This window comes from Periophthalmus magnuspinnatus, chromosome 3 (assembly GCF_009829125.3).
Source record: "Periophthalmus magnuspinnatus isolate fPerMag1 chromosome 3, fPerMag1.2.pri, whole genome shotgun sequence".
In the NCBI taxonomy this organism is placed as follows: domain Eukaryota; kingdom Metazoa; phylum Chordata; class Actinopteri; order Gobiiformes; family Gobiidae; genus Periophthalmus; species Periophthalmus magnuspinnatus.
Genome location: NC_047128.1, coordinates 33873116 through 33898869, shown reverse-complemented (window position 1 = coordinate 33898869; position 25754 = coordinate 33873116). Strand labels below are relative to the sequence as shown.

At 39.2% G+C, this 25754-nt stretch overlaps 1 protein-coding gene across 5 annotated transcripts in view; it reads left to right on the top strand.

The window, feature by feature from the left end:
* The window catches only part of plekha7b (pleckstrin homology domain containing, family A member 7b), a 57776-nt gene that overhangs the window by 23534 nt on the left and 8488 nt on the right, over positions 1 to 25754 (top strand). The window contains exons 4-20 of one of the 5 annotated variants that reach the window (XM_033985505.2): positions 7393 to 7476; positions 10779 to 10890; positions 11681 to 11785; positions 12438 to 12510; positions 12949 to 13049; positions 15975 to 16153; positions 17085 to 17483; positions 18062 to 18596; positions 20369 to 20452; positions 20834 to 20968; positions 21578 to 21631; positions 22889 to 22960; positions 23973 to 24053; positions 24167 to 24316; positions 24463 to 24564; positions 24996 to 25107; positions 25338 to 25522. In XM_033985505.2, the coding sequence (XP_033841396.1) occupies positions 7393 to 7476; positions 10779 to 10890; positions 11681 to 11785; positions 12438 to 12510; positions 12949 to 13049; positions 15975 to 16153; positions 17085 to 17483; positions 18062 to 18596; positions 20369 to 20452; positions 20834 to 20968; positions 21578 to 21631; positions 22889 to 22960; positions 23973 to 24053; positions 24167 to 24316; positions 24463 to 24564; positions 24996 to 25107; positions 25338 to 25522 (2563 nt within the window). The remainder of the gene's footprint in view (positions 1 to 7392; positions 7477 to 10778; positions 10891 to 11680; positions 11786 to 12437; positions 12511 to 12948; positions 13050 to 15974; positions 16154 to 17084; positions 17484 to 18061; positions 18597 to 20368; positions 20453 to 20833; positions 20969 to 21577; positions 21632 to 22888; positions 22961 to 23972; positions 24054 to 24166; positions 24317 to 24462; positions 24565 to 24995; positions 25108 to 25337; positions 25523 to 25754) is intronic. The other 4 variants (XM_055231217.1, XM_033985538.2, XM_033985555.2 and 1 more) reach the window with 4 other exon arrangements.

The following is a 25754-nucleotide window of genomic DNA, read 5'->3' as shown; positions in this document are numbered from 1 at the left end:
GAACCCCGTCCCGTCCCTCGCGACCCAATGGCGTCTGTCACGACTCCATTTGGTGCACAGCTGACATTTGTAATTACGTGAGGCTGTCAACACTTTTGCTAAGACAATTCAAACAATAACAGGCCAAATATATCTAACACAGAGACTCAAGTTTGCGTCTTCCGAGCTCATAATTCTGCTTATAACACCGGCCACAGCAGAACGTTATACTCTTATCCCACCACGCTATGATTCATTTTCCCATGTGCACGATAGCTCATTGTTTCCTCCACTTGCACAATTTTCACTGGAAAAACCTTCTACTGCACGTACCGTAAATAAAATTCCTGGGTCTTAAATTCCTGAGGATTAGTTTGAGTTTCTTCTTATCATCAGTGAGTCATTTTACCGCTCCTGTAAATTATCCTGCAGATGCCACTGACCGTGAGCTGCCCTTGGAAACGCTACAGAATGGTTTTGGGTATAATTAGAGGTTAATTTAAATGATTAACGGGGTTTGTTTTTGTTCATTTGGATTTCGTGGGTATTTCCAGGGTGAGTTAATGCACTGAACTTGACAAAAAACAAAACTGTAGTAGTGACTTGCTCTGAATTCGATTATGCAAATGTTTTTTTAGGTTACGCTGATTTAATCTTGTCCTTTTTATAAATTCATATGTACAATATCGTAAATGCAGATATAAACACTTGGACAGACTCATCATTGTAAGTCGGGAAGCCAAGACATCAAATTTTAGTGTTACTACAATGAGATCCTTAATCTTTTATTCATTTTATCTACATTTCCTCTCCTTTAGTATGTAACCAACGTAAAGATTTCCAACTTTCTGAAGATAAAAGTGAAATTAACGTGATGTAAACCACCAGAAGAAGAGGAACTTTTGCATTTAAGTTGACTTTTTATGGCTTAATCTTGCTTCTAAAGTGGTCATGTTTACCATTTTTCCCCATTACATTGTAAAAAAAAGCAGAAAAACAAAACAACAATCTTGACATTCCTACTTGTGTGTTTTTTCAGTTTCATTTTGATGTTTCCAGAAGCACACACTTCAAGGTTACACAAGTTTTAAAAGATCCTCCTGCAGTCATATGGATTTCTTTGAAAAGGGAGTGTATGACAGAAAAGTGGTTTAGAGAGCGGGAGATGGGAACAGAAGAGGATCTGATAAGCAGCTGAGGTATTCCCCGATGGGAGGGAGTTGTGCCGCTCGAATCCGTGCGGACGAGTGAAACTGGCTCGCAAACCCTTCGCCGTAGCAGAGGTGTGTGCGCTCAAAGTTGGAGATTAAAAGTTTCTCTCTCGTTTTTTTTCGCTGCTTTTTCCTGCAAAAATCTACTTCTCGGATATTTATCTTTCTCCTGACGCAACATTGCCCCGCTACAACAAGTGCAACAGCTGATAACGGATAAGTGCTGCTTTGTTTAGCTTCTGCGGGAATGACACAAGTGCATAGTAAGTATTGTAAATATTATGGTAGAGCACAATGTAAGTTTGTAGAGTGCCTGTTGGATACCGGCTAATCTAATTATCAAATTCCATACCCCTGGTGCCTAATTGTACCAGTAACTACTTGTGTGTGAGTGTGTCAGAGTGCATTGACCCGGAGAATCCGAGAAGACGAGAGGCAGAGGAGTTCAAATCAGAAATCGTGGTCGTTATGTCCTTGCTCTGGAGACTGTAGCCTGGGGATTACAGTGGGCCTCTTGTTTTTTTCTACTAAAAATGTTATGAGATGCCTTTTCTGAACCCCAGCCTCCAGGGGCTCGTGCTGGACACTGCGAAGTAGCCGTGTTGTGTCTCTTTTTGGGCCCAATGTAACATAACCTTGTACCAAATCAGATATCTTATGAACTACTGTATGAATTATTAATTAATCACAGTCATATTCCAGCCTTTAACATTTTTTTTTTTGGATGTGTGGTGCAGAAATCTTTATTAGTGACATGTTTAATGAGTACTTTGGGATGCACCGCCCCTCTCCATTCAGCAGTATCACTCAAAAGATAAATTCCGCACTCTTAAGGACATAATTGGTGCCATAAAAAGAGCAAGACAATAAGGAGTTGTTATATGCCAAATTAAAAGGTATTATAGAGTGCGATACGTCAGGTTTACTGTGAAACTCGAAGCTTCTGTGATCTTTCATTGTCACTCATTTTTAACTGGTCTTTATTAATGTTATTTTTGTAGGTAAATAAATGAAGTACTCAAGTTTCAAGTAACAGAATCTTCATTGACTCTGGTGTAATCTCATGACACTATGCAATGTGTTTGGATTATAAATTATTCTACGTCTATGTCCAGGGATTAATTTGTTCTGATGGAGTATTTAAAAATGTATTTAGTTAAAGAATACTGAATACCTGAAGTGAAATGTATTTTATAATGTATTCTTTTACATAATAATAATAATAATAATAATAATAATAATGAATTTTATTTATTATGCATTTTACATTTGAAGGTAAATGTGCTAAAGTAAAAGAACCACAGTGACACGGGCCAATCCGAGTACTGTGTTCTGAATACTCTGAATACTCTGAATACTTTACACTGAGTTGTATTGTATTATCGTGCAAAAAACAAGACATATAATTACACACTGCTTTTTTATTTTTTATTTTTTTGCATTTATTTATGTCTAATTTGCGAAGGAAAAATCACACATGCACTCACCACAAAAACTTTACTTTTTTTTTTTTTTCTCACTAACACTGTGCAGTTTTGGTTTTGAACTGAACTGATGAAATGTATTTTTATTTTTTTTATTTAAGAAAGTAGTAATGAAAGAGTAACTGTACCAGGACACAGTTAGTATTCTACATGTGTATTTTCAGTCTGTGTATTCATTATACTTCATTATACTTCCTAACACTGTTCATATGTTTGTTTGACGTTGTTTATACTGTTCTTTGTCCAGCCGACCCTTTAAACAGTTTTGGGGTTGACACTGAGTTTAGACGACACGGGAATCCCTCAGAAATGTGGTAAATATGTTTGTAAATATTAGGGTCCAGGTTAAAGTATCACTCTTTATCTGTATGTCCTCCGCCTCTAACCCTGACTGTTACTCTGCTCTTAAGTCGTCATGCTGCAGTTTGCTGAGTCTTGTTGACATTCAGACTTTGTCCTTGTTTTCCCTCATTACCAAATCTGTGCATTCATAGTTCATCGGACATTGAACTGGAAATGATCTATTCATTGATGCAGGTTTCTCTCTGAGTGTCTTTAGAGTTACATTGAAACGGACTATTGCTCTGCCCTGAAACAGACCATTGAGGATGATGTTTATGCCACTCGAGCACTGCCCATCACAAAAATCTATATTCCAGTGGCAGATATAAGAGCAGTGGTCCTAGTGTTTTATTTTCAAGGCCGTCTTAAAGGTAACAATGGCATTGAGTTAAATGTTATTGCTACTGCACGTATGGCGTGTGTAGCATGGTAATGAAAGCTTTACTGAAGCCTCTGCGTTACATACACGGATGGGTAATGTTGGACATATTTTATAAATGTTGCAATATTATTCTGAACATTCTAAATGCAAAAATAAATAATTTAAATGAACTGTATGTAGCCTAAGCTCTTTCAGTTTTTGTTTTTTAAAAGGTACTACAATCACAAACATGTTTGGAGAGGACATACCTCATGTGTAAAGCTCAGGACGTCCAGAATCCACTCACTGAGCTGCAGAGGCTGCACTAGCACCGATTCATGATTGGCTGCAGGTTTTGGGCTTCAGGAAATGAGGATTTTGATCAGAAAGAACCATTTTAGGTTTAAACCAACTAGATTTCAGCATTGAAACAACCCAAATGAAAGACTCATGAGAGGGTCACTGTGTTTTCTGTTTGGATAATTGTCTTGAGAAGTAAAATACTAAACTTGGCCATGAGGCTGAATGTTTTTGTAACTAAGAATAAATAATCATTACATTTGTTACCAGTAAGCTCTATATTTGATTGATCATGTGATGCATCATGTTTATGTACATATGAGTCTAAATCTTTGTTTAAAAATGATAGTTAATAATACATAAAGGTCTTTTGTCTTTATTTTGTGGTGTTTCAGTATCTTATGTTATATGATGCTTTGTGTGTAATTACAGTTAATGAATCTTAGTCTCTCAAACACAGTGGATTAGGCAGATGATTAAACATTGAACAGTGTATAAAATTGATTAGTGCTGTATCATCTCATTTCATCTTTGCAAAAAACCTGACAGCAGAAAACTGTGATGGATTACCCACCTCACTTACCTTATGAGTTCCTCCATCTCCACTTTTAATTTCAGTGCATCCTTACATAATGACAATACATGATTTATGCACAATCATGTGACTTTTCAGACCTAATTGTAACAGTACACTTAAACAACATAAGTGCTGACTGGTCGTGCCAACCAAGCTGTTTTCCCAAATCCATTATCTCCTCTAAAAGGCAGCGAGCTCGTCTGCTGCAGGACTGCTCATTTCCCATCTGGGACGCTCTTGTCAAAAGCGTTGATGAAAGCTACTTTTGTGCAAACAAACATGTCTTCTGTGCTGCAGAGCTCGGGCATTATCCGGACTGGGGTTTCTGTGAATACCATGACAAATAGTTCAGAAGTAATGTGGCTAAAACAAAAAGCTCAAAGAAGAATGCATGTTCCTAATTATGTGGGAGGCTGGTGCAGTGCGTTTGATGGGCTCAGTGCTGTGTTAGGGACAAGCCTCGTAGCTGTAGTTTACAAGCTACATCGCTACTTGAGCAGTGTACGTTTGATTAGTTTGTCTGTTGATGCCATGTTGTTACTGTGGGCTGTGTGTGCCTTACTTGTCACCATTTTATTCTCAGCGTGCTGTCTGAACTTTGGGGAAAATGTCAACTCATAAATCTCCCCACTACCCTCCCCTAAGCTCCACAGTGGTGCAGTGAGGTCCCTCTTTGTCTGCATTACACACTTTGCTGCTGCTTTGAGTGGCTCTTTTCCCATTAATGTGGATGTTGGATTAGCTGTCTTAATGGTGTCATGTATAACTTTTTTTAATAAACGGTTGGTTGCCTACGTATCTGAAGACTTAATTGCTTTGTTGAGAATGTTCCACGTTGTTAGATTATACCTATCTCTTTATAGGTGCCACGATAATACAGAAACTAAACCATAAAGCAGAATTATCCACTGTGATCTTATTCTTAATCTGTAACATTGTTCAAAGAGCTGCTGATAAATAAATATGAGCTGTAATAAATAACAGAACGTAGCACTTAAGTCATAAATGTTCATTATTTAACCTTCTGCAACCTTCAAATCTTATTATATTGCAAAAATGACCAAAAATGTACCACTAGTGCAAATAAAACATGCCAAAGATAAATATCGACCCCAAAAATGACCGTTCCATCTGTCATATATTGAACGATAAGTGAATGTGGTAATAATTGTACCAGACTTAAGTACATTAAAGTGCATATTTTTGAAGGAATTATAAAAAGTCTTTAGTAGAGTAAAGGTTAGATATACAGTAGGTTTAATGGCGGACTATGGAACATTCCAGGCAAACCAGACTTGTTTAGTTCTGTTGTGTTGTACAGCGTGTACAGTAGAACTATACATTTTCACTGACCATGACAGATGAGAGCTGATGTGAGGTGAAAAGCCAGACGATAATAAAAAAGCAGTGCAAGTTAAAACCAGATTTGAAGCATAATGTTTCTGTGGTGTATTTTTGAACACAGTCGGTGTCATCACTTTTACAGCCTGGAGCTGGGCTGCCAGGCACTTTCTTGGTCTAGGGTAATTTTCCTCTTGATTTACTATTTGTTTTGGTTTGGACAATTGCTTAAATTAACTTTAAGTTTCGACAAGTTCTTAAAACGACATTTGGCAATTAGAGATGGAATATGCAAAACTGAAACTGCAAAAGGGAAGGTTTGAGACGTGTTAATATTGATGATAATGATGTGGTGTCAGAATGTTTTTGGGGACAGTCTCTTACACTGGAATAACATTTATATGATCCTTCTCCTGGGAGGTTTTGTCAAGCCCCTGAAGAAGAAAGACTCTGTGGTTTATGTGAGTTGGAGAAGTGGAAAGTGAAGCTAATTTTATGTAGTTTTGTCCATTTAATGACAAATTTAGAAATCCTTTATTTGATGAAATGCTCACCCAATGTTTGCCCTGAGATGTTCTGGTGTAATGACGGCAACAAGATGAAATGGTTGTTTAATTCTAATGTTTATAAGTTGGCATCATTTCTTTGTAAAGCCTGGAAGAAGCGGCAAATAAGTTTGTTTAAATGAGTCTATTGGTTTTTATAACACACGTCTGGACTATTGTATTTTACTCATGGCGTAAAGTCCATTAAAGGGCTCGGCATTTTTATATGCACAATAATATAATAAAATAAAATTAAATTAATATATGTAGTGTTACTTAGGTGAGTTATTTTGTGTGGAAGATGCTAAAGCCAGAATCAAATTAGATTTTTTTCAGATTTTTATTGCAATGCATCATAGTCACACTTATATCTCAATATTTTTAGAAATTTTCTTTTAATCAGCTTTTTTTTTTTTTTTTTTTACAGAATTAAAAATGTTATTCCCAATATTCTAATTTTGCATATTTCTAAACAAATAAATACATAATAATAATAATAATAATAATAATAATAATAATAATAATAATAATAATAATAATAATAATAATAATAATAATAATAATAATAATAAATAAACTATATAAATAAATAATTTATTTATTTTTTATTTTATTTTATTTTTTTATTTATTAAATTTTCAACCTTTAATGCTACTGTGATAAAATTAGCAACACAATAACCCAGAAAATCCTGATCCAGTTTAAAATGCCCCAAACACGTGCGTTTAAACGACATCCAGAGGTTAATCGCTCCGTCTTCTGTTGGAGCCAATGAGCTGGACAGTCCAGTATATAACATTAAAGCAGATTGTTATAAATGACCAAAGGCTTGACCCCACTGCTCTTTGGCCCTCAGCTGTGGAGCATAGAGAGTTTATTACCAAACCAAGAGCCCAGAAAGTCAATGCTTCAACTGTAAATCTGAAGGTGACTTGTTCTGTCTGGAGATAGTAGTAACATGTGTTTATGCCCCGTGTTTAAAGTAATAAATGACCCCATCTAATTGAAATCGATAATGCTTGGTAAACTTTTGAAGAGAACATAGAGTAACGTGGCAGCTTATAACATTAACTGACCTGACATGTATTTTGAGCGAGTGTAGGCCAGAGATACTTGATGGATAGTGTAATTTTGTCGTATCTTGAATTCAATAGTAGCATGGCCAGTGTTGGGACATGCTCAGAGACAAATATGATTAATGACTCTAATTTGATGTTTTTCTCTTGTGTTCTTTTTTCTCCCCGTCCCAAAGCCACAACGTGAGGGCTACGACGTTTCGACATCCAGTAACCGGACAGATCTCCCCTGAAAACACAGAATACACGCTACAGGACAGGTGAGTGCCCTATTACGTGTACATCTGCATGTTTGGGACACTCAGAGGTTAGTTCAAGGTCACGGGAGTCTAAAAATAGCGTGTCACCGAGTCTCACGATGCGGATCATTAGACGGAGGCTTTCTGCGGCAACAGTCGACTTTGTTTCAATTAACTTTTAATTAGGGACACAGAATAATGAGGGAGGAGAGATGTATTTACTGTGACTGGATGTGCTTTTATGGCTGTCAAAAGTGACTTTGCTCATGTTGTTAGCTGCACGTCAAAAAACACAGTGGAGTTAATGTGCTAATAAAGTTTATGATAATGACTCCTGCTGCCTTAAGCTGTGTTCATATCACGTCTGCTGTCATGAATCTGTCTAATTAATCTGTTAATATGCTAATGCCTCCTTTTGTTCAGTCCAAAAAAAACAGGTTTTCGCTTAAAAAAACAAAAAAGATGCAGGTTTCAGATACAAACAAAACAATTGTCCTACTATTAAAATAATTATTTGAGTTATTTGAGTATTTGTAAAAGTCACCTTGAGCGGAACAGCTGTTTTTTATGTTCTTTTTTAGTCTTGACTTTACTTTAAAGTACTAGACATAGCTGTTTGGTTCATTTGTTTTTAATATTACCGTGTTTTGACAGAAGAGATAGCGTCACTGAAATAACTGCCTTGTATTTTATAACGCCATTATTCTGTGGGTCTGTATGAGATTTATACTCGGCAGATTAACATATCGGTGGGTTTTCATGTGTTTGAATCATAAATTGTCATTATTTTACAACAACCACATTCACTGTTGTTCCTGCAAATCTGTCAGAGCTTGATGGCAGGTTTAGAGCTTCATAGACGGAGCAGGTGTTAGATCACATTTAAGCTGCTGCTGAAAGAAGATCACTGAAGCCGCCAAGATTCCTCTGTGGGCACGAGAATATTGAAAGACACAAACATCCCGGGTGATTACTAAAGCTATTCAAGCCTAATTGCAGTTGATCACATCTTATTCTACCCAAATTAGTTTTAGGATTAGCCGTGCTCGTGAAGTATGTGCGGCATAATACATAAATGCCATTACATACAGTATAGTTTGTTAGTCTGGTTTACAGTTGATGCGCTCTGTGATGCAAAAATTCTATTAACCAGAGCTTGGGAATGCCACAGAGAGCGGGTTGGAGCGTCAATATTCCATGACAAGTTCACCGTTTAATGTCACGGTACTTTTTTCGATCTTGCAGTGTTTCTTTTTCTAAGCAGCGTAACAAATACATTGAACACACTCGGAGATTTCAAACCCTGCTGTACTTTGCTCCACAATGAAGGAAAACTCCATACCCTGTTAATAAATGCGGAAATGCTGCATCACCTCTTGGTTTCCGGCCAAACGAGGAATGGTGCACTAGAATGCATCGTTCTGCTGAGTTGCTCGTACTAAGATAAACTTACTCCGGCTGAGGACATTTCAGTTCAACGTTGTAATAAGCCACTTTTATAATATCTGTAGTGTTTACAAGCTGGATTAAAGTTTCAGTCAATACTTGAAAGATATGTTGTATAAAAGAATAGGAAATGCCGAGCTCCTTTGCTGTGGCTATGAAAGCAGGGCAGGAGTCCCAGGAGACGCAGTGTCAGATCAGGACAAAACCGAGGATGGGCCTGGTCCCCAGACAGATCTCCATCAGTCTATACCTCAGCTGCCTCAAGGCTGCGACTCTGTTATTGATTATCACACCATCATCAATTCGTCAGTGCTCCTTCGGTGCTCCTGCTGCCCGAAAGGATTAAATACATTAAAAAACATGCCCTCATTTCCACCGCGGCGAAAAAACCGAGAGGTGATAGAGCTTACTGTCTTTTCCCCTTTTCAAAATGAGATGAGAAATATATCTACTCTCCAACACATGCCACAACAAATCTCCCAGGCAACCGTTTCAATGACAGAGGTGGTAAACGCCATGAGAGCTTCACATAAAACAGCGCCTTTGATAGGACAGAGACATCCTGTAAAAACACTGGCCCTTGTCCCGCCTCACAGGGACACTGCAGATAATGTATGTTTTGTTCCAATGTGGGATCCCTTCTGTTCTGCTGACATTCTAGGTTTAGTCTTGGCACACAATGCAAAGTGTTGTGTCTTCTGTATCAGCAAAGAGCTTAGACGTCCTGTCAGAATAGGGTTCGTTTAGCGCGTTCATCTTACCACACCTCAAAAACCTCACACATGACACTTACCTAAAAGCAAACCTCTTGATCATTTCAGGATGAACTTGTTTCTTTGTGAAGAGTGACTCTATTTAATTTATTCCAGCGTTCTGCGTAGTTGTGCGTGGTCTGCAGATCTGAGCCCTGCAGAGCACCTTTGCAGTGAGATCAAACAGGAGGTTAGCAAATTTGAACAGGAATAATCTACAGGAAATGAAAGTGATTACTGAACCAGCGAGCGCTAAAGAGACCACCCCACCAGAAATAATTGATCCCTACCCCTTTTTCCATCTGTGATATCTATTTTAAAACCAACCTCATTATGTTTTCTCATCGTATGTTTTTGCTTATTTCAGAAAATCCTATTATCTCGAACCTTTGGCTGCATATGTTATCTCGTAGTAGAATACATTTTGCGCCAGCTGCCGTAGCTACTTATTCTTGATTCTTGGGGGCTGTTCTGCTTTGCAAGTGTCTGTGTAGACCTTGTGATGCAACTCGGTGAAAAAGAGTGATGTAATTACGTATAAATAACCAAAACTAAGTTAGTCTACACCAGATATCACACAGAGAGCTGCACCGATCCCAGACTAACTCATCAATTCACGAAGCTGCTTGCTGTTATATAGAATAGTTTTTATAATTAAACTGGGGCCAAAACAAAACAAAATAGCCTTGATAATGTATTCTGTGGTACATTTCCATATTTCGTCGACCGCCTATGGCACAAGCTGCATGCACTGCTCTGTTTATCCTGTATGGACCTTTTTTTTAGCACAGAGATATATGTTTGTGTCATGAGAACTTATGAAGGATGCAAACTACAATGCCCAAAGATAGCCTCACTCTGCGCGTAAGATTGATGTCGTCCATGCTATCAGTTTGAGACTCGCTGTGTTGTTTTTTTTAGATGTGCATGATTCAGAGTATAGTGGAAAGTTTATAAAATACACCCCTGTTATATCCCTGATGAGGCTCTACTATGGCCATGTCAGGAAATAGTCATATCCTTTTTATGTGACAGCTCAGCGTCTGCTCCCGTGAACTTGTGATGGATGAATAACTTTCTAACTTTGCTGCTAACTACGGTATTTTTGCTCTTTTTTTTTTTAAGAATTGAGTCTCGCATGTCCAAGTCAGTGTCCAATCACAGATCCCCCGGCATGGTCACGGAGTCAACCAAACCTGTGACCACCACTCCGCTGGATGGCACCTCAGGGTCAAAGGTGAGAGAACCTCGTCTTTGTTAAGCCAGGCACTACATACGCAGCTACAGTATTTGCGCAGCGGATCTGTCATATTGTTATAACTATTTACCAGTACCTTCCTGACCTTTTAGAGTCCGAAAAGTCTGATGTTTTCATGCCATTTAAATAAGGTTTTATGCCATTTTCTGCTCGTACTTACCGGTAAATTGCCTTCAAAAACGAGAGAACCAAACTGTCAACTGACCAAATCTGCCAACTTCTGGAAATGTTTTTAAATAGCACATGTTTTCAGGTCAGAGGAAAGTTCTACAGGGCTCACTGGTCTCTCCTATTATCACAAACTTATACACGGAACAATTTGAGCTGAACGCATTGGCTTCTTTTCCACATTTGCATTGACGACACCTGAACGGAGTTAAAACAAATTAGATTTATTATATGCATCTTTGACTAACTAATATTTCAACATTCTGCTGTAAGTAATCACCTCTTAAACCTGTCAGAGAATGCATTATTTCATTATGTTGTGGCATCTGTTTTACTCTTATCTACGCTTAAAAATTCAGAGCTCTCTATTTGAAACATCGCTGGTATTTTCACTCGCGACTATAAAAGGAGACGCCGTAAAAGCAGAGAATTAGAACAAGAATGCAACTGACTCTTTAGTGCAACCACAAGAGGCAGAGAACATTAGGTGAAATAATGTAGGAATGCTTTATCTCCACAGTGCAAATAGTAGATCAATTAGTGATGAATGCCAGCACATGCCAGTGTTGTTACTGATTTGTAACTTCTTTGTTTCCTCCAGGGCTTCAGAGGCAGTGGAAAAGTACACAGTTTCGGTAAAAGGGATCATTCGATTAAAAGAAATCTCAACGTCCCAGTGGTCGTCAGGGGGTGGCTCTATAAACAGGTGGGATCTTGTCTTCTTTTTGGACAATTAGCTTGTTCTTTGCAAAATTTCGCTACAAATAACAGTCGGTTATTGGATGTTTTAGTTAGAGATTTGTGATTTTGGCTAAAGTTTCATGATATGTAACTTTTTGTGGAGCGTCTGCCACCTTCTTCTGTCTATGGAAATGGTATTGCTTTGCTAAAAAATGTTCCACAGTATGGCATAAAACATGTACAAGGTGAAAAGCAGGTAGTGTTTTCAGGCCAAGTCACGGGTCAGATCTGTGGAGAGCTCACTCACAGCAAGAATGCATGTTTTTCAAGCTATTTTTGAGCAATTAGTCCTATGCAATTCAATAAATCCAACAACATATATACATTTAATGCCATACTGTGATACATTTATTGCAAAACAGGAACATTTTATTGGAGAGAAGCACACACACGCACACACACGCACACACACGCACCTGAAAAGTTACACATTGCACCTCCAGCTCATAAAGTTGTCATATTTATTACCTTTTTACAGCTGAGTAGTGTTTTAATTCTTCTATTCTGTTTCCAAATTAAGTCTCAAACATCCATCCTAAATGACACTGAATAATGGTAATGTTCCTATGAGGAGTCTCTCTAAATATATTTTGTGCTGTTTTTCCCCGTCTCTGCAGGACAGCTCTGGAATGCGACTGTGGAAGAGGAAGTGGTTTGTTTTGTCAGACTTCTGCTTGTTTTATTACAAAGGTAAGTGTATGGAAAGTGCACTTGGTTAGGGTTTAACTGGCAGGAATGAAATAAATTGCTGGTCTAAATTGAACAAGAAGGACCTATTGTAAACTCCAGAGACGGGTTTGTTGTAATTGTCGATTAACGGCTCGGTTTGGAATTAGAAATCGAATATATAACGTTGGTCTTCGTAGCCATTTGCTCCGCTCTTGTTTTTTTAGATATTTTGTGTTGTCGCAGTGTAGCAGCCAGCTCATCTTTTCATCAATCATGTTAAATAATAAATAAGCCACATGCCACCCTCTGCCCCATGCTGCTACCGAGCCCCATCCACGCAGGAGATTCCCATTAATTATGCCTAGCTAATTTTCCTCATGTTATTACACAGATCTTACATCGTTGAAGTTGTTGTTTGCCTGGAACTTTAACATATACGTGCGTCCGTGTCATTTGCAGACAGTCGAGAGGAGTCGGTGCTGGGGAGCATCCCTCTGCCCAGTTACGTCATATCACCGGTGGAGCCAGAAGACCACATAAACCGAAAATACGCTTTTAAGGTAACGACAATAACAGGTTTTACATAACTTATAAAGGAAAATATTTAACCGTTGGTGTGAGCAATATGACAAAAATTCATCACGTTTTTGGGCGTACGTTGCTAATAATTCTTTCATCCTCGTACGCTTTGTTTCTTTATGGTAACTAAGAAGGAAAAGTGAGGAAAAGCACCTCTCAGCCTGTTTTAAAAGCACTGAATTGCAATATATTGATTCTCCACATGGGCAGATTGCCAGAGGTTTAGATTGCCATTCAGTTTTATACTGTTGTGTCGCCCACTCCCACTTTACAGCACTTCTTTGGCTGCTTAAACCTCTAAAAACCTTAAAGAATTACTAAATACACAACTGAAACTGCCCCAAACTTGGATAAACGTTGATACTAGCACCAAGCAAACCATCTCGTGTAGAACCTGTGTTAAGTAAATCAGTTCATGGATGTAGAGAGGTGATTTTCTGCAGCAGCCCTGGAAGAAAAAGCCCTTAGGAACAAGACTAAATGGATAATTAATTTTAAATTGCCCAAAGGCATGCATATCAGCGACAATGGTTCTGACTCTTGTAATTTATTGGTGATTGTCTGGGTTGTACCACCTCATTGCTGTCAAGTCCGATGGGATAACAATAAATCACCTGCTGTCTGTATGTTTGGAATGAATGAATAAAAATAGAAAATGCAGCATAGCCATGAAATTGTATGGAGTTTGTGTGTTTAATTATTGATGTTTTTAGAAGTAGAAAGTAGTTATTGTGAGGATAATTGGAATGTAAATTTACGAATTGAGGCCAACTTTTAGAAACATATTTTGTGTTCTGTTATGCAACTGACCATGGATTTTGGCCTGCTGTAAAATACACACTCAAAGCTGCAGTATTCCACTTGTTATTACTTTAATTGCACAGGAGTAATACCAAGGGGAATCAGTATAGTTTATAAGTGCACTCTAACACTTAATAGAACATGATAGAAGCTCTTACATCTATACTCTGCCATTTGTTCATATAAGTGCTCGAAATGCCTTTCTTTCATGTGTCTTTTCGATGTTTTTTTTCATCTTTCTTTTGTGGAAACTGCCAATAGGCATTAGGAGCTTGTCTGTCTAGTGGTTACAGCCTCACAGCTCCTCCTCTGTGGAAACGGCGAGCTTGTAGCTAAGAACAATAGTGCCTGAATGTTTGATGCACCACTGCAGCTTCGGGGCATTCTGCTGCATTCCCTCCTCTCCAGCCCTTTGTACTTCACTTCTCATATTGTGTTCAGATCTCTGCGTGACTGTCTGCTGAGAACATATCTATGAATGAGACTGTGGAAATGCTCTTTTATCTTCAGGCTACAACAATGGATTTTGTATGTTAATTCTGCTGCTGGGAATATTAATTATGCATTGGCCGTATTCAGCAGCACTTCAGCATCTCCTCCCACTGCTCGCGGGGGAGACGTTGTAAGGTTAGGTGAAACGAGACTGTAGTCTGCTGCATAACCTTCTCTTAAGTAACTTTCCCCCTTAGCTCTTCTTTTGTATGCACAGTGAATGTACAATATAGAAATACGGGAATGTTTGTTTCATCAAAGTGAAAAGTACAGTAAACACACACTTTGTTCAAGACTGATGTCTCTTAATATAACAAAGTACACATTTGTGAGTGGTGCGTTTGGTTTTGACAGGTTGAACGTTCATTTTAATCACTCATTTGCTCTTCTGTGGGCCACTTTGTTTTTTATTATTCAGTCCTCGATTGACTTTTTGTAATGTTTGGCTTAATTTCTGTCATCTTTCTCTCATTCTGTGTTGGTCAATTGCTTCCATTGTGACCTGCTGTGTGTGCACGGGCGGAGTGAGTACTATTGTCTGCAGGTGGCTCTCCTGACTTACACAGGCTTCCTGTCTTGCATGAATAGGTATTTGATTTTTATCTCAGAGTCATCAGTGCTCTGTCATTGCCAATGCCATTTCATTTCATTTCATTTCATAGTAGCTGCTGAATGTGCATTTCTTTAAATGTACATTAAGCACTGATCCCGTGTGACTTATGCTAAATGCCAGAGCATAGATTAGAAGAATTGAAGTGATAAGTTCTTGTCTTTCAATCCAAATTCTTGCATCATATGAAGATTAATCATAATTTGCATCACTGTCTCTTTGGATAAAAATACTACACAGAAATGTATTTCTGTTTGGTGCAAGAGTAAATCCCTGTGTTCAGTGAGCTCTGTGAACACAAGGAAAGGACTTACATGTTTGCACTTTCTACTAAGTATCAAAAATAATTAATAATCAATCGTTTTGAGATAAAAAAAAAACTGAGCTACAACAGTGTAAATTGTTTGGATTTTGTGTTTTGCAATGATCCTAATCAAGCTGCAGTTACTTATGTTTGCAGTTTGTTTAGTCCTGCTGCGTTTCATTTATCTCACTGTGTGAGATGGGAACACACTAAAGTGTTTTTCCCACATTCTTTAAAGATTACACAGAGTTTACTTTGGATCTTATCACTTTCACTCTTTGTCTCTTACACATAAATGTGTTCAAACTTAATTTTAGAAAATTAAGATAAAAATTAGAACTTGATTTGTTTTTCATCACTGCTTTACAGAACTGAACAAAGTTTTTTCATTTCATTGTGTTTTGTCTTATTTATCCATTTCCAGGTTCTTAATTTAATGTAGTGTTATAGAACTGTGTCTGTTGATAGAGACTTGATTATAGTTTATTGTAAATCTTTTCTGGAAAGCAGTTTATAGTCGGCATCCTCTTTCTTCTGTTTACTCTCTACAGAAATATGTTTCTTGTTTCCTTCCAAAGTTACCAGCTGTCAGTCCTGTTGCAGGAGCATGTTTTTACCCATCAGCCTCTTTGGCAGCTACTTCCTGCTCAGTTCCCTCATTTATCCCCTTCTCTCTCTCAATGTCTCCCTCTCTGATAGGCGAGCCATACAGGAATGCGCTCCTACATTTACAATAAGAACTCTGTGATTGGCTCACAGGCGGAACACTGCGGGATGCGGACATATTTCTTCAGTGCGGACACACAGGAGGACATGAATGGCTGGATCCGGGCCATGAACCAGGCTGCGCTGATGCAGCAGAGTCACTCTATAAAGAGGTTGGTCGCACACTGTGCGGGACCCTGCACTTGCACTTGAGCAGCAGCCGCAGCAGCATGGCACTCAGGGGGACATTGAGATGACAAAGGGCTAAGCTGCCCGATGTGTCAATTCAAGACAAGGTCACACTCTGATGTTGTTTGTTCTCTTTCATAACTGGAAACGTTCAACACTTGCACGTGCTCAGTTCTCTGCAGGTCCAGCCATCTGCTCTGGGGCAGGTCTGCAGGTTTTAGAGGGTGCACTACATCTGGACTTGGCCCAGTCATAATGATGCAGGATATAGCCAGAGGCACTCACTAGAAGATTTTTTTTCTGCAGTATTGACTCTGTAAAATCACTACTAAAGATCAGTGAGGTGTTATCATCTTGCACTGCACAATAATGCCACCTAAAGGCTGATTTCATACAGTGCCCTTTAAAAAAGAAGATTCTTATTTATCCCTTTGGTTCATGAAATGAAAATGTCAAGAACAGAAGATGAAACAATGATAAACCTTTGTTAAATTTACTATTTAGACACCTCTGATAGTTTACTCTTAGTTCTAGGACAGTATTGGACAGTGGTATGATGTTTGTCTCCATGGAGATATTATTGCTTTGCTAGATATTTCCACAGTATGGCATTAAACTTTTCTACTGTCTCCATGGAGATGAGCCAGTGAGTAACAACCAGCCAAATCTGTGGACAGGCAACCCAGCTCACAGGAAGTATAATAAATACAAGATAGATGACCAGAAACACAGTTACATAATGCACTTTTACATGGAGGATCAATATTTGATGTTGAATATGTTGCATCGTCAGTAGAAAAATCTTAAATCTTAAAAAGCAAACATTAAACATTCTCATTCTCAAATGTAATAGTGGGTTAGTAGGTTGACTAACTGGGGCTTAGACTTAACATTAATCTCTTTTTCTTTTTAAAGGGACGTGGAACAGTCAGAGAAGGCCACACAGCAGGCCGTCCCTCAAAGCAGCCATGCCCACATCAACTCCACTCACACCGAAAGCCCAAGTAAAGCAGACAGAGAAGTGGACCACAGTATTAGATTAGCGCACAGAGATGAGGTGAGGTATGGTATCGAGGTCCAGCCCAGATCCACCCGCACAGCCCCAGAGGAGAGACTGTCCCCTGAGACGGGTGACGCACAGAAGAACGGCCCCACTGTGGTTCAAGTCAATCTACCTCCAGAACAAAACGGAAATGTTGTCTATCAAAGGGGTTTTGTGACAAGAACTGACACTGACAAACATGTGCAGAGAAAAAACACACTGGCCCAAGTGGAGCATTGGGTCAAAGTTCAAAAAGGAGATCCCATGAAGAGGTGAGTGCAGCAGATGGGACACAGTGGATTATCATACATAGTACAGTCTCCATCTAGTGGCCACAGTGGTTATTGCAATTCTTAGAAATCCCTATGAATGTTAACAAATATTTGTGTGAACTTTTTAAAGTCATTTATGAGTCCCAAGGTTAGACCCGTTATTTGATAAATAAAAAAATAAAAAAATTAATTACCTTAAATTAACTATGCCTCAACAAGAAGGCTTCATTTAAAGTTATGTCTGTTATCCACGGGCTTCTGAATGATGAAATATGAATTTAAGTAAGTCAAAATGGTATTGGTAGCAATAACATAACAATTAAAAACAAAATGTTAGATATTTTATAGGGTCAAATGTCCTCAAAATGTCACCTATAAAGAGGGAAGTTGAAACCCATGAATACTATTTGTTTTTATGGTGATGTTTAAGATGAATGAGGAAAAAAGTATAACATTTTGTCTTTGCTTTGTTTAGAAGCCTCTCTTTTTTTCTTATAAAATACTATAAATGCACCATTGTTACTGCACTGAAAAGACATTTATTTAACAATGTATTTCTTCTATTTTATGTCCTTTAGTGCCACACCGACTGAATACCAACTTCCCCGCCGTACACCACCTTTAAAGCCAAAAACCAGCACAATGGACGCCGCATACCAGTCTTTGCCAAAGTCCCCTCGCCTCCCGTCGGGCAGCTGTTCTCCTCCCGCAGCGTCCAACCTGCCCAGTGACTACAAGTATGCTCACGACAGACTCAGCCACTTCCGCATGTCCACTGACGAGCGCATGGCCACGAAGGAGGGCATGGTGTGGCAGTTGTACGAGTGGCAGCAGCGGCAACAGTTTCGCCACGGAAGCCCCACTGCTCCCATCTACAGCGGGCCTAACTTCACTGACTCGTCGGCTTTTAGAGTCACCGTGGAGATGCCCAGGTCCATCTCCGTACCTCCTTCCCCGTGTGAAGTCCCACCATCTATATCCACTACGTTTAAGCCCCTATCGCCACGTAGACCACACACTCCCTCAGACCGACGCACAGTTAGGCCTTTAGACGAACTCGCACAAGATAGCACAAGAGCCAGCTCGCCAGGTCATCTTTGTCACATTTCACAGGTAAGATCACATTTAAGATCATGAAACAGGCTCTAATTTACAGCTCTCCTCCCTCCGTGTTTCTTGTTCCACCAATCTAGAAATATTAACTGTTACTATTGGAGACTATTTAATAATAACACAAACATCTGTCCACAATCTGTGCTGGATATGGCTGATATTCAACACTAAAAAAAGCAAAAGTCAAACTGATGTGTTGGTTTATCTCTAGCATTTGGTAACTGTGAAGCAACTGAGGCAAATTAGTAGACAGCTCTCCCCTTGTTTCATGCCAAACTGATTAATTAGAGCTCAATACTGAACTTTGCAGAGAGCATGTGTATACAAATATTATAGACTGCAGCTGAACATGTGATGAAGGGTTGTACATAAGTGTAGATAAGTATAGTACGATAGGAGTCCCACCCTGTCCATTTATGTTTTAGTGGTTGAACATATTAGGTGCATCAGTGTAAAACTCTTGTTCTCAGGGCGTCTCGTGCTTGTCATTTGTTTACTGCCCTGTCTTGGGGAATGTTGCAATCTCACAAAGAAAACCATGGGAAGATTCGAGCATTTTTCCTGAGAAGACTCAAACTTCCTGACAGCTCTCACTTTGATGCGCATGTGAAACATTTTCAGATTCACACAGTCCACGCCCTCTGCCGCCCCACAGGTGGTGCGAGCATGTCTGAGTAAAGACTTCAGCGCTGGAACATTCAGACAGCACCACTGCTGCCGCAGGAGACGGCTCTGTCATCCACACCCTGCGCTGTCTCCCTACCACTCCCTCCACATGAGAAAAGCGCTCTGTCCAAACCATCGCCACATTCGCCAGCACACACAAGCCTCAAAACCAGTCCATCGGTCGTACACAAGTAAACAAAGTGCTGCAGATGCTCTGTTTTAATCCATCTTTTATCCTGCTGTCAAGACACTAATTACAGCTGTAAAATCAAGCAATACTCAATTATGGAGCACTGCGGAAAGAGATATACTTCTAACAAAGAGACCCACAGTGACTTTGCTTGGCCCGTATAGAGCCGCATTAAGGGAACTACTTTTAGTCCAGCACAGTTCATATTCATTTTGGCGCACCCAGCATCTACAGCTTGAGCAGTCTTAAGTAATAACATACTGGTGTATAGTAGATCCCTGTGGAATATCATTAAGAAGTATATTTTATTAGCAGCTAATCTAATTTGCCCAGAGCATCTCAGCACCCTATAAACATCTCCACTGTATCTCAAACATCAGCAGCGGTCTCTTTCTTCTGATCTCGCATTTAAATAAAAAACCTATTATACAGCAAAAAATAGTGGCATGGGATTCTCAAAGGGAATGGCTTACAGTGCTGCTCTTGCTGGTAGCAAACAAATGTTATTTTAAGAAAGCAGGTTTAGTATAATTTATGTGTAGTTAATTAAATCTCTTGTTGTTTGTGTCCTTTTAAGGTTCAGTAGTGGGCTTGGTTTTTGCTAATTTTGTGTGTTAAGCAAAAACGTCAAATGTTGGAACCCCTGTAGCATCAGAAACTCGGGGCACACCTTGTATTAAATAAAAGTAGAGGCGATAAAAGTAAGAAAGGGATAGATGAGAAAATAAATGTGCTGTGTAGTCAAGTTTGTTTTCATACTTCGAGGCGATATTTTAAGTTAGACTGAGTGTGATGGAGTGGCCTCTCCCTGGCTACACACATGTGAAGATTGCTTAGTGTTTGTGAATTAGACATTCTGTTTGATTCAGTGTTATATTTTTGTAATAACACAGTGATGAATCTTCTTTCTTCACAGACCTCCCAGATAGAGAGACGGTCCATGCCTGCCATGGGCTACATCACACACACAGTCAGTGCTCCGAGTCTGCACGGAAAAACGGTATGTTGTTTATTTAGCCACACTTTTTCTTTTTAAAATACATACAGAAGGACATTTTGATAAATTTATTTCCAGTTTCTGTTTCTTTCACAAGTATAGAAAGTTGTTACTTGCCATAAGCCTGAGACATTTCCTACAGAGATGGTTGGAATGTCTGTAGGTAATGACTTTAATATGCCAGTGTAACGTTAGTAACTTTAACCTTTTAACTCATGTTTGTTTCATATGCAAATGTACTACTATTGTGTAAAAAGTTTAAAGTTGAGCAGCATTCTAGTATTTGCTCTCTCATCTGTACTGCCCAGATGGTTCTTAAGTATTTCCTCTTGTCCCTGTGCGCTCTTTCTGGCCTCTGGCCCTTAAATCTGGGCTTGGCTTCAGCCCGAGGAGCTGACTCTGCTGCTCATTCAGCTTCGGAGGCACCAGGCCCAGCTGGCGGGTGTGCACAGCCCCAGTGAGGCCTTTGCTCACCTGCAGCAGCACCAGCACAACGGCCTGTTAGGCTCCAGCTTACAGGTCAGGGGCATGACCCTTCACCCCGTTCTGTCCCTTTACCCCAGTGATCCATGGTCTCCATGTCCTAAGCCAGACCCACATGCCCCCTGCCTTTCATGTGTCTGTGCAGCTTGCTCGCTCGCTTGGCTGTCCTGCATTGTGCCTAGACACCTTAAAAAATGCATTTTTTGTTCTGAAAGTGGACTGTAACCATGGAAGCATGTTGCTTGTTAAATGTGTAATATTTAAACACTTTGTATTTTGTTGTTTAAAATCTCTGATGTCCAGTGAACATTTGATGAACATTTCTGTGTACTATGAGTGCCATTTAAGCCAATTTTACAAAAAGGCCACACTGCAGATGCAGAAATGTTTCTGTTTCTGTTGCTGCAGTGGTGCACAGGAATGGTTACTCCACCCAGTCTGTTTATCAAATGATTTTCATCAACAGAAACTATCATTTTGACCAATACTATGAATACAACATTCAAAATGATCATAATTCAAGCCAATTTGGATGCAGCTGTGTTCATGTATTTTTCAGGAGACTGGTGACTTAGAGTATTGTCTATGTCATATGTTTTACCATTAACCGTTTCATATGATGTATTTCTTCACTGCTCGTTTAAGGCGGATGACACGTACATACAACTGAAGAAGGACCTGGAGTATCTGGACCTGAAGGTGGGCTCCACTAAACTGTCTGGTCTCATTTACTCCATTTGTCTTTTGTCTGTTATTTGTCTGTTGTGACTAGTACTTGACTAGTCTCCATTAAACCTGTTTTTCATGTGTAATGACTAAATTGTTGCTTTATTTGTTTATGGATATTTTCACTTAACTGCTTTGTGTAAACGTGGCTAAAACATGGAGTAATATTTGTTTTGCTTGTCATGAATGAATTACTGCTGCATTCATGTGTCTTTTCAAACTTTCATTGACAAGAAAAGTTACCTGTTGAACACCTTGTTTGTCACACCTCTCCTTACTTTTCCTGTGTTAAAACAGATTCAATGTATTGACCCGACGATCATTTTAACTCACAAAAACTCCACTCCAACTTTTGGGTGCTGTTGGAATGTAAGGACAGAGCGCTTGAAAAGTGAAAATAATTATTTCACTTTTATTTTCTAATGAAATGTCTTGTATATTTGTGTTGAGGATTGTGTATAATGAGAAGCATGCTGCCGAGAATGCTGATCCCCACTTTGTGCTTTTTGTTCTCATGAAACCATATAAAATAACCCAAAGATGTTTAGTCATTATCACTCATGGCACAAATTTCACAGCGATAAACAAGAAAGAACGAAAGGCTTCTTGAGACAGAGTCGGGTTGAATTCTTTGCCAATTCGCCGTATTTTCTGTGTGTTCCCACTCAAAGCAATTACATTTTAAGTCGCCAAATTGCCATCTGTGTGATATGGGATGAGCTTCCGCCTGGTTCCTTTCTCATGACCCTCCAGAACCACAGAATACCGTATAGTCGCCTATGTTCTCACAGGCCTGTAGTGTTTCCCAGGCCTTGTTAATTAGTATTATGTAAAATAGGTGGTGTGCCCCTCTGTCTGAACTGAACAGCGCTCTATGTTGTGTACTTACATGCAGGGTGTGGCTCTGCTCATCTCTATGTGTGTTATTAACTTGCAGAGATACAGTAGAAGACATACGGTAGACCCATTGCACATTACTAATTATTGCACCAAACTAATGTAACTTCTCCCATCCCTCGTGTGTTTGTGTGGAACTCGACTGCTTCATAACAGCATCTTTGGCGTCCTTATTTTTGCCTGCTTTTTGTCGTATTGCCCATCGCATTCTTTCCCCGACCCATGACCCAAGTGCACCTCTCTTGACAGTCAAAACTTTATTCAATTGCGTGTTTTTCAATCTGGTTGTGGTGTTAAATATTTGATGTCATCTGTGGCTGTTGGGGATTGCAGGTTACTGGATGTGAAAGCCTAAAAAAAGAAAGACCATCAAAGCCTGTGAGAATAGCAGAGAGTGATGCTGATGTAAGTGAATAATTATGTTTTGGGCATAATTTTGTGAAACGTTTTTGAAACAGACGATTTTTTTTTCCTTACTAGAGAAGAACGGTTGTCTTTATTTTGACTTTTCAGTTCAAATGCTCAGTGTGGTTGCATGTTTGCTCTTAAGTTTTGTAACCAGATGCTACGAAGTGAAGGGAACTTATGTACATTGCAGCACTGTGGGGACAGCCCTGCACACTGAGCGCATCAACCACGGCTTCTATTTTCCTCCCCACAATTTAAAGAGAAAAATACATGTAATGGGAGTTTTAAGATGTTGAGCTGTTAAATTTTTCAGTTTGATTAGCCTGATCCTGCTTCGCTCAGTCTTTGTTTTCTGCTGAATGGAGGTAAATAAGATGGATGTCCTGGCTTTTCATCATTAGCATTGTTGCGCTTTAACAATTTATAAGAAATTGCCAGTAAATTTGTCTGAACAATGAATATTTCATGCAATTAAAAAACAACAATATACAGCAGCAAAATAAAAACAGCTTAATAATTAATTGAACAGAATGATAAATAGATCTGAGGAAAAATACACTGTGTGGGAGAGACTGTGAACTAAGCAGTCTTATGTTGTTTTCGTAAACATATAACCCATTTCTGGAAAAACAAATCTGTCACTCTCAATAAACATTCTTTCTGCGAAAAATGAATTTGAAAATATGGATTTTTGATAATGATTACTCATAATGGGGATTACCCGATCTCGCCTTCAAACCCGACAGTGTGCAGCCTTTTGATATCTCCCACTGAGCTGTTGAGATGAATTCCTCGGGGGCTTTTCACACAGCGGAAACTTGCTGACATATTTAGTGTACAGCGAATAGACAATAAGTTTGCCTTAACTGGGTTTGCACAGAGGATACAGTGGCTGCATGGAAAGTTTACAAATCATGTGATAAATAGATGCAAAGTTCACAAGAAGTTCTGAACTAACGCTGCCATCATCAGTTTTTGATTTTCTATGTTGAATATATGTTTTCTGTAGGTTAAACTAAGTCGGTTGTGTGAACAGGACAAGATTTTACAAGAGCTTGAATCCAGGATACGCACCCTGAAGGAAGACAAGGTACAAAACACTGTTTAGTTAACGTGACATTACCAATCAAACATTGCTTTAATCATTTGAAAAACAATTGTGGTATAATTATATTTTAAGTGATTTTTCTCATTCACATCCAGGACAAGCTGGAGTCTGTACTGGACGTGTCTCACCAGCAGATGGAGCAGTACCGGGACCAGCCCGCACACGCAGAGAAGATCGCCTACCAGCAGAAATTACTCCAAGAGGATGTGGTTCACATCAGAGCTGAGATATCTAAAGCATCAACAGTAAAACATCACATAATAATAATAATAATACATATATATATAGTACTAGGATGCAACATGTACAACAGAAATAAATATTGTTTAGTTTAAAATCCACACATGAGTTCACAGTCCCAGTTTGATGGCTGTGTCGTTGTTTTCTTTAGGAGATGGAGAACGCCTGGGCTGAATACACTCGGTTGGAGAAGGACGTGGAGTGGCTCAAGTCGGCCCTGCAGGGACAGATGACCCGCAGCGATCTCACTCAGGTCTGTGACTCTCAATAGAATAATTACTTTTCTGAATGTTTGTATGGGTTGAAATAGCATGTTTTGATAACATGTTTTATATTTGTAAGGTGAAGGTATGTGTTAACAATTTTAGGGAACACACTCTAAACCAGGGGCTAAATCTGAACTAGGCCACGACTAAACCAGGACCAGAACAGGACCAGATGAAGTCTACTTAACAACAAAACTGGGGTCAAACCATGACCAAAAATGGACCCTTACATTAGATTTTTTTTAATCATGCAGGTACAGCAGCAGTGTAACTCTAGACAAATCCATATGGACAAGACGCAGACCATTTGTGGTGATGAAGTAGTTTGTTTTGCTCTTTGTCATTATGGTTTATGTAAGATTAACAAATACAAATGTTGGGCAGATCACAGATGTATATCCTCTGTTTCTGTGAGCAGCAGGAAAAGGTGCAGATCAGGAAAGAGCTGTGGAGGGTTGAGGATGTCATCGCAGGCCTCAGTGCAAATAAAACCAACTACAAAGTTACCATCTCCTCAATAACCAACCCAGGTGAGACGTGCTCCTGTGGATAAGACAAAAAACATAAGACTTGGACTTGCCTTCGACTTGTGTAACACTGACTTGAGCCTTATAGAGTTCGGTCCCACCTCTGAATCAGTTTTATCCCATACACTCTGCTGTACGTCGGCATTAAACCCTTTAATAATAAACAGCTTAAACATTTCCCACGAGAGGAGAAAGTGTGTATTCATTTTACACGTGCTCTCGCCTTCCCCCAGAGAGGAAATTTGTGCCTTCAGTGTCGGCGTCATCAGTGCCTTGTGTGTCTGGGAGCCCGTCTGCTATGGAGATGAGACTGTCCCAGCAGCAGCAGCTCAGCCCCCACCTCACCCCCTCCCTCTCGTCCAGCTTCAGTATGGAGCAGCCATTGTACTCGACACTTCCCATCACTGGGCATAAATGGGTACATGACACAGCCTTTGTAGTATCTGGATTATCTATCAGTATTATTTATCACGCACTGGATAGATTTACATATTTTTTGGTCTGTTTGGCTAATATTTAACAAGTATTTTAGTTATTATGGCAAACCAAACCTCAATAAATACAAGAAATACTTTAGATAATGTTCATTTAAGCGTATTCAATCAATAATTTACTTTTGTTTTTGTTTAGCATTGCGTTAATAATGATGA